At 42.1% G+C, this 10,120-nt stretch overlaps 1 protein-coding gene across 1 annotated transcript in view; it reads right to left on the bottom strand.

The window, feature by feature from the left end:
* Positions 1-4,146, bottom strand: part of kcna1b (potassium voltage-gated channel, shaker-related subfamily, member 1b) — a 9,755-nt gene extending 5,609 nt beyond the window's left edge. The window contains 3 exon segments of the mRNA XM_056455182.1: positions 4-1,071; positions 1,073-1,525; positions 3,954-4,146. Of these exon segments, the coding sequence (XP_056311157.1) occupies positions 4-1,071; positions 1,073-1,342 (1,338 nt within the window). The 5' untranslated portion in view covers positions 1,343-1,525; positions 3,954-4,146.
* Between the last annotated feature and the right edge of the window lie 5,974 nt (positions 4,147-10,120).

Here is a 10,120-nt window from a genome sequence, read left to right as displayed (position 1 = left end):
GACGACGGACGAGCTGCGGCGACTGGAGTTAGTGTCGGACGCGATGTTGGGATTGCTCACCGTGAGGAGCTGCGCCTGCTCGTCTCCTTCTGTCTCTCTGTGATAGAAATAGTTGAAGTTGGACACAATCACAGGCACTGGAAGTGCAATGGTTAGCACTCCAGCTATGGCACATAGAGAGCCTACTATCTTGCCCCCGATAGTCACAGGGTACATGTCTCCATACCCCACGGTAGTCATGGAAACCACCGCCCACCAGAAGGCGTCGGGGATGCTTGTGAAAAACGAATCCTTCTCTTCGGCTTCAGCGAAGTAGACGGCGCTGGAAAACAAGATGACTCCGATGAACAGAAAAAAGATGAGCAGTCCCAACTCCCGCATGCTAGCTTTCAGAGTCTGCCCCAAGATCTGAAGGCCCTTGGAGTGTCTGGAAAGCTTAAATATCCGAAACACCCTGACCAAGCGGATAACCCTGAGAATGGCCAGAGATGTCGCCTGCTCGCCTCCGCCCTTCGCCTCCTTCCCGCCTTCGGGATCCTCCGCCATCTCCGTTCCCAGCGTTATGAAGTACGGGATGATGGACACCACGTCGATGGTGTTCATCATGTTTTTGAAGAAGGCAGGTTTGCTCGGGCAAGCGAAGAAGCGGACGATCAACTCGAAAGAAAACCAGATTATGCAGAGCGTCTCCACAACGAAGAACGGGTCGGTGAGAATATTTGGTTTGTAGTAGAACGTGCTGTTCCCAATCACCTGGAGACGTCCCTGCGGGTCCTCCTTCAACTCGGGTAACGTCTCCAAACAAAAAATAACAATAGAAATAAGAATAACCATGACGGACACTATGGCAATCCCTCTTGCAGGTCCCGAGCTTTCGGGATGCTCAAAAAGCAGCCAGATCTGCCTCTGAAACTCGTTATCCGGCAGGGGGCGCTCTTCCTCACGAATAAAGCCTTCATCCTCTCGAAACTTTTCCATGGCTTCTTCTCCAAGCTCGTAGAACTTAATTTCCTCGGAGAACATATCCAAGGGTACGTTAACAGGACGTCTTAACCTTCCCCCTGATTGATAAGTAGTAGAGGATGGCGTCGAAGCTCGGCCGATTTCTATCAAAGAAATACTCGTTCCTTAAAGGGTCGAAGTAGCGCATCCTTTTCTTGGGGTTTCCCAGGAGTGTGTTGGGGAACTGGGCCAGCGTCTTGAGCTGCGTTTCGAATCGCAGCCCGGAGATGTTGATGACGACTCTCTCGCAGCACTCAGGCGAATACTGTGAGTCCTGCGGGTGGCCCTGCAGGGTGGAAGAGGTCTCGTCCATGTTGTCTCCAGCAACCACCACAGTCATCCTGGAGCTCAGACTCGCAGTGCTGGATGGCAGTGGACGCTCAGGAGGGTTGAGGATTCATCCGGTGTCCTGCAGTCTGAGGAGTCAGCGATCCAACAGGACATCCAGCAGCATCACGCTCCTCCAAATGGCCACCATCTCCATGTCCAACCGAGCACTTCTGGGTCCTCTTTGTGTCCTAGCCTGAAAATTAAGGAGAGGAATGAGATCACTTCAATGCATTGACCCAAAATAAATATGAAGGCAAATCAGTAACACTTCAGCTTAAGTATGAATAACCTAGTAGCTCATAACCTCCCTATTAAGAACACATTGGCTGATTATCAGTACTTATTCTGCATGATCTTAGGGTGCTTTCACACTTGGTTCAATTGCCTGGACTGTACCCAAGTTCGATTGTCCTCCCTTGCCACCTTCTCAGTTGGTTTTTGTTCACACTGTCTCTTTCCTTCTGAACCCTGCTACGCTTGCGTCATCGAGCTGCTGTTTTGTTTACGGCTGTTGCTAGGTGACCGTCACAAAAGCAAAGCACTGAAATGGAAAGACGTCCGCACATTGCGGTCATTCTGCTTTTACTGAATCTTTTGGTTTTGGACATACAGAAAGCAACTCGCGTCCACGTTCAGAACATCACACAATGTCTCCAGAAGCTGGAGGAGACAAGCAGACGTCACTGTGTATCACTGTGTTTGCCCTGGCTCAGTCCTGCTGGTCACCAAGATACTATAGATGACACACACACGAACGAACGTTATGAAAACGAGTTTGTTTTACAGTTGGCAGGTCACTTCTGTTATTTGGTACGATTGCATTCATATCAGAAGTGAACCGGACCAGAGTTCGCATGAACCGTATCCCAGACCACCACTTTCAGGCGGTCTCAGGTACGGTTCACGGGTGCGCAGCCGAGTTCCGAGGACACGTTAACACTAGCTAAACATACCGTACTATGACGTCAAGCGAACCCTGGTGCGGACCAAAAGTGCTAGTGTGAAAGCACTTTATTTTTCATCCCTATTCCACATCCCCAATACCTAAAACACCCCCCACTTCTACCTTACTAACAATTAATAAGCAGCTAATTAGACGTTTACTGAGCTAAAAGTCTTAGGTGATGGTTTGGTAATAGCAAGAATTGTACCTTAAAATAATGTTTCTGGAGAAAGTCTTATTTCCGTTCGTTTGAGTGTAGTAAAATTTGCATTTTAACATAAATCTGTATAAATTGTCTATTGAATAAACCCGTCCCCCTAATTAACCTCCAACCCTAGTTATTATTAATCCTAAGTTTATAAACTAATTTCTAGAGAATCACATGCTTATGATTGCTAGCAGCCGGCCCCGCATTATTCAATTCATGATTCACCAATCAGACCATTCCTGAGCCACTATAAATACCCTAAGTTCCATATCACAGCCATCTTCGTTTTGAAGAATCCCCCCTTCCACCCCTACTCCTCCTGCTTTCCTAGATGAGTGGCATGACGGCCCAGTGGTTAGCACTGTTGCCACACAGCAAGAACGTCACTGATTCTAGTCCTTACCAAGCCAGCAGACATTTCTGTGCGGAGTTTACACGTTCTCCCCGTGCTCACGTGGGTTTCCCCCGGGTTCCTCCCACCGTCCAAAAACTTGCAACTTAAGCTAACTGACTAATCCATATCAGCAACATTGACATGCTCCTAGTAAGTAAGAGCCATCCCTATCTGTTCATTAGCTACTACAGCAGGAGAGTTCTCTAGATCTACCTTAGCTCAAACTCCCCTCTCGTCCTGCTAACGGGAGGGAGCCCCGGGCTCGAGGATCTTATGAGCTCAAGGCTCTCTCCCAGGACAAGCTTTATAATCAATCATCAGCTAAGTGTGAACTACTATGTTAAAAGAGGTCTCTCTAAAATAAAATAATCTCTACTAACTCTAGCACTTAATAAATAATTACAATTTTATTTTCACGGCAAATAATTTTGCCTTCATCATTATTTCCTACAAAAAAAAATCCTAAATAGATCCTTGTGGATATTCTGAATCGTATTCCTCCTTTCAAGAAGCAGTCTTTTAGCACACAAGTCCCTATAAGACGACATTAAAATCCGATTTCAATCCTAAACGGTCCACTTGAGAGATATTCCGACACAATTCATATAAAACTCTGCTCTAGATCAGAATTATAATATCCAGACACGATTCCAAGGATCAAATCAGATCTGGTTGGGCGATATAAAACTGAATAGTCCGAAGCAGCGTCCTAAAAGAGAGTGTAACCCTACAGGAGCAGTCAGAACAGAACGTCTATCTAGTGAACGTGTACACAAATAAATGACATGGACTGACATTATGGTGCGTCTTGAAAAGAAACATCACTGTTCGTTTCAATGACGAGCCAATAACGATCATCATTACACCAATTCCCCAATAAATGAATCAATATAAACACTACGCAACGTGTATATATAATTATGAAGCACATCTCTGTTATGTAAAAATGTTTACACATATTACAGCCATGCTAATGAAATAAGAATTAACCCTTTTTTACACCCTCAGCACACAGTAATGCAGTTATAAGATGGCAAATGAGACCGATGCCAGTTCTAAAATGTCTTTGTACTTACGTGGGCAGTCAGCTTGAGGAGCTGTGGAGGAAAGATCTGCGCAAGGAGCAAAAAAAAAAAAAAACCTCCTGTGCGTTATTAAAATAGATCTCGGAGCCTCATATTACAGCCTCGCATTCGCACGGCGAGAATATAAAACATCCGCGGTACACATCCCTACTGCCGTCAGACAACAGCAAACTTGCAGTGCTCCTCAAGCCCATGCAGCAGAACAGCAGAGACACAAACAGAGAGAGAGAGAGAGAGAGGGAGGGAGGGTGAGTGAGAGAGTGAGTGGGTGAGTGAGTGGATGTGTAATGCGCAATGCAGACAGACTCCAGCATGTTGCCAAATGTCCTTTTCCACACATCTGATGGGAGACACTCCAATCTGAAGGAGAAATTCTGATTCGAACGCTGTTCTCTCTGTCATCCCGGCGTCTTTCGTAGAGAGATGGACATCAAATAGATTAGCTTGTGCGGACTGATTTAATCGCGCAATTTAACGCACGTAAAACAAGCAGATTTTTTACATTTCTTGCATTATTTATTAGATTTTTTTAATATTATTATTATTATTATTATTATTAGATTTGAAGTGGATTGGGTTTTATTTAGTCTAAACGATTATTATTCAATCAAATCACCTCGCTCTTCCTGGCAAGTTTGGTACTGTGACCGAATTACTTCACGTGACGAGTACCAAAGACGGTTCGCACTTAATAATTTATTGAATGAACAATGGGAGAAAAGAAAAACAGACGTTTGCTTTTCCTTTCTCCCGTTGTTCATTTAATACATTATTAAGCGCAGTACTCGTCATTTAAACTATTCGTATTTAAATTGAATTGATTTAACAAAAATGTATAGTTTTATAATACACACTGAGAAGACTTCATGTTTATTCAATGTGTACAGACTGGAGAAATGTAAATAAATTAATATTATGGAGCCTATCATACAACTGATGCATCGGGGCATGTGTTTTTTGCTAGCTTTGTCCTGGCGCAGGCGCCATTTTCACATTTTGCACCACGGTGCTTAAATAGCAAATGCGTTTTGCACCCATGGGTGTGCTGGTCTGAGAGGAAGATGTCATACAGTGCATTGTTGATGTGTTGCTAGTTTGAGGCAACTGAACTAGACCTCGCCGTTGTCCATCTAAAGTCAGTGGCGCAAAAACACGCATATATGTTGCTTATTACACACACAGGGATGCACAGCAGCACACAAACATCTTTATATGTGAAAAATGTAATCTTTTAAATAAAATCAAAAAAATTTTAAGATGTCACCACGTCTTCTCCTCCTCAGGGGTCTTTTGGTGGAATCCAGCTCACTCTGTTGATGTTTTTTAACCTTGTGCACAAGTAGCGAAGTGAAGCACTCAGTTTTTCTGCTTTCAGAGTCTGCCATGTAAGTAGCAAATGTGCCATTGTGTGACTGCAACTCACTCTTAAAGGGAATGGGAGATGAGACTGAAACATGCTGGGTTGTTGTAACCCAACATTGGGTCAAACATGAACCCAATTATAATATATATATACATATGAATTTATAGGAATTGCCTTCATCCTTCATGGCATAGATTCAACAAGGTACTGGAAATATTCCTCAGAGATCCTTGCAGATTTGTCGTCTGCACATCCATGACGTCAATCTCCCGTTCCACCACATCCCAAAGGTGCTCTATTGGATTGAGTTCTGGTGACTGTGGAGGCCATTTGAGCACAGTGAACTCATTGTCATGTTCATGAAACCCGTCTGAGATGATTCACGCTTTATGACATGGTGCGTTATCCTGCTGAAAGTAGCCATCAGAAGATTTGATTTGATTTGATTTATTTTCGAACAAAGTATCATACATAAAATATGATTAACAAAAGAATACATTTCAACATGGTCGAAAATGGAGTGGGATGAAGCACAAGCTTATTATTTTCCCACCCTATTACCACATACATCATTCGTCTGTTACCTAAACGTATTCTCTTCCTTTACTTATCTCTTCCTTTCACATGAACACATTCTATCCTTTTGGCATATCCGACTAACTATATGTTTGCTTCCATTTTGGACCCGTATACCTTGTAACATAAAACCAGAGAAAAAAACAACAACAACAAAACACCTAGTACTGCAAATAGCCATTAATTAAAATGTCATCCTACCTTTCTCTTTTCATACCTTTTCAATCACCTTCATCGTTATATTCCTTTAATAATATATATTTATACAACTTTTTAAATTGATTATTATCCTGAGATTGTTTAGGAGTCAGATCTAGACTGTTCCATAGTTTTACACCACAGAAAAAGTTGTTCTTGTTTTCAACCTCCTAAAATGGAGTTCTTCTCTCAGATTATATCCCCCTCGTCGTTCTTCGAAAAACGTTTGGATGCATTTTGGAAGTAGCTTATTCCTAGCTTCAAACATAAATTGTTTTAAATTTAACCAAATCATTGAACTGAAGTATCTTTAATTTAAAAATTAAAGGATCTGTGCGCTCCAAATACCCCACATTTTCTATGAATCTACCGTATTTTTCGCACTATAAGGCGCACCTGAAAGCCTTAAATTTTGTCAAAAAATGGCCGTGCGCCTAATAATCCAGTGCGCCTTATGTGTGCGCTGAGTTCCAAAATCTGTAAAAAAGTTGTTGTGTGACCCTATTGATCTGCGATCCATGCGCGCCCATCACACCGCTACTGTGAAAAACCAAGTGAAGCAAATGAACACGGAGCTTGCGGTCATTCCGGGAGGACTAACAAAAGAACTCCAACGGCTGAATACTGGTGTAAACAGGGCGTTCAAAGTGAAGTTGCGAGCGGCGCGGGAGCAATAGATGACAGACGGCGAACACACTTTTACTCGCCCGGTGAGTTACGCCACCATATGTGAATGAATTGTGGATGCCTGGGCGAAGGTATCTGCTTTAACTGTTGTCCGAGCTTTCGCGAAAGCCGGCATCATTGCTGAACAGCCACACGGCAACGAGACTGACTCCGACGATGAGACGGCATGTTTAATGGCGAAACTGCCCAGCTGTTCAATTCAGACACAGTAGATGAGGACTTTGATGGATTTGTGGGAGAAGACTGATTAAAAAATAACGTGAGTGGATTGTTAAATAGTGCAATAAAGTTCAACTCAACTATGTTAACTGTTTTGCTTCCATTACCTTTTTTTGTAGACTGTATGTTTCAGTGTGCGCCTTATAACACGGTGCGCCTTATGTATGGGTAAAGTACAGAACTAGACCCCGTAATTGAGACTGCGTCTAATAATCCGTTGCGCCATATAGTGCAGAAAATACGGTAATTGCTTTTTTCTGAATCGTCTTCTGTTTTTTTTTGTGCCTTTTTGGATTGAGCAAATCAATATTGTAATCTCCACATATAAACCTGTTTTTTTTTGGTGAGGATTTTGCGAACAATTTTTCCATCCATTCACGAAACAGTCCAACATCTGATCCAGGAGTTCTGTAAACACAACGCATTACAATATTCTTTCTCCTTTCCATACATATTTCCACAGTAATGCATTCCAATAGATCATCAATAGCAACAGTCATACTATTCAACACCTTATAATTCAGACTCTTATCCACATACATCGCCACACCTCCTCCACTTCTGTTATCTCTATTATTACAATTTAGTTCACACCCTTCTATCTCAAACTCCATGCCTTTTTTATCATGAATCCATGTTTCTGATATCGCTATAATATTAAAATACTTCTTAGATTGTTTCACATATTCTTTTATACTGTGGAAGTTGGCATATAAGCTTCTGCTATTATACAATTGAAATATTATTCTTCGATTGAAAAGTTGTGTTAAGCTGTTGATCTGTATAATATTTACAATTAAGTTTAATAGTAATAAGAAGGTTATTTTCGGGATCAATATTACCCTCCGTGTCTTGCATTTTATGTTCTGTATATACAAAGTTATCTCTTTCTATCATAAACGACTGCTGGTGTTCAATAGGCATAATCGTAGTTGGCATACTGCATATTTGGTTGACATTTATATAATTTTGCTAGTATTTCTCCAACTCCTCCGGGTCCCTGATAATAAGGATTTTAGCTTGCTCTGGTGTTCCGTTTAACTTGATAAATATTTTACAGCTTGCAGTCCATGTAGATCGAATCTTTTTCTCTCTTCTTAACATTCGTGCCTTCCTGGCAATGGGTACACTGTGGTCATAAAGGGATGGACATGGTCAGCAACAACACTCAGGTCGACTGTGGCGTTGACTTGATGCTCAATTGGTACTAATGGACACAAAGTGTGGCAAGAAAATACCCCCACACCATTACACCACCAGCCTGAACCATTGATACAAGGCAGGATGGATCCATGCTTTCATGTTGTAGATGCCAAATTCAGTAATCAATAATCAGTGTATATATATATATATATATATACATGTATAGCTAAAAATTTCATTTACCCTCTATTTACTCGCCCTCGAGTGTTGATACTGATACTGAAGATATACCAGCCTGATCTCACGAGAAAACGTAAGTATTTTACGTTTTGACAGTTTAGTGGCTAATTCGTACGAGTTCAGTCGTACGAAATTGTACGATTTTAAAAAGGAGGCGTGGCACCTAACCCCACCCCTAAACCCAACCGTCATTGGGTGATGAGCAAATCGTACTAAATTGTACGAATTAGATCGTACGAATCCGTACGAATTAGCCACTAAATCAAAAAGTTACGAAATGCCGTGAGATCAATTTGCTTATAACGGTCGTTCATATCATTTAACGCTTGAACAACTAAATGAATGCTTAAGTCTATTTAACTGGATGCATTGTACTTCGATGCTGTAAAAACAACCTTGTGAAATTGAAAACAGTCACATTAAGCGTTTATCGTCGGCTTTAAAACTCTAGCTGTCCACAGAGCCCATTGATTTTTACGTTTTTGTCGTCGTTTGTACATTATAAAAAAGATACTACCCAAAGCAGATGCAGTATATGTTCAGATACTAGAAAACCGTACAGAAAAATGTATACTTAAATGACACAAAAGCTGAATAGTTTAGTTTTATTTATTGACATGTAAGAACACGCTAGATGTATAGCTAAAAATTTAAGTTACCCTCTATTTACTCGCCCTCGAGTGTTATGAAATCTTCACGTGTTTCTTTATTCTGTTGAACACTGAAGAGGATATACCAGCCTGATCTCACGAGAAAACGTAAGTATTTTACGTTTTGACAGTTTAGTGGCTAATTCGTACGAATTCGTACGAGTTTAGTCGTACGAAATTGTACGATTTTTAAAAAGGAGGCGTGGCCCCTAACCCCACCCCTAAACCCAACCGTTATTGGCGGATGAGCAAATCGTACTAAATTGTACGAATTAGTTTGTACGAATTAGCCACTAAATCAAAAAGTTACGAATTGCCGTGAGACTGTGTCGGATATACTGAAGAAATCTGACACCATTGACCTCCTCCATAGTGTTTCTTTTTCCTACTATGGAAGTCGATGGTTGTCAGAATTGTCATTTTTGGCCGATTTCTCTCTCTCTATAATCTCTCTAAATGCGTTGAATTTAATTCAAGGTCAGACCAACATCAAGTGCTCCACATCACCAAAATAAGCTCCGTCATCTTCCCATGGCCATCTTCAAGAACCATAGAGGTATTACCAGTCCGTTAAATGACCTTCAACAAAGTACGATAAGGTTCAACCCGACCGGGTAATTCTCATGCGCTAAAACCTGCTGATGTGGGCTCTCTGCTTTTTGCCTAGCAACAGTCGCTAGTGTACTCCACATCTCCGCTCCTCATTTTCAAGCATTCTCCGCGCGGGGCTCATTTCATTGTGAACGCAGGCGTGTAGGCGCTCTTGGGGGATTCACGGTTGCGGGTCGGGTTTTTATGAATCCCCGCAGATGAGCAGCGTTTATCTGCTCGCAGAAGGACAGCTGAGGAGAGGTGCAGTCTTACAGTATGAATGTAGCACCCCTCCCCCGCTCTCATTCATGAATGCACCAGGCCGTTATATAACCCCTGCGCTCTATTTAAAAGAGCCGGAGCGATGAAGATGGGCAGGAGACTCACGAGGTGCCCTTCAAGACGAACACTGAAGCCCCCGGGGCTGTTGGGTCAGACCGTTGGGTGCTATTATTAGCCGCTTGTCACACCACCACCAATGGAAATGGAGT

The sequence above is a fragment of the Danio aesculapii genome, chromosome 4 (genome assembly GCF_903798145.1).
Source record: "Danio aesculapii chromosome 4, fDanAes4.1, whole genome shotgun sequence".
NCBI lineage: Eukaryota > Metazoa > Chordata > Actinopteri > Cypriniformes > Danionidae > Danio > Danio aesculapii.
Note: the sequence above shows the minus strand (reverse complement) of the source record. Positions and strands in the feature narration are given on the sequence as shown.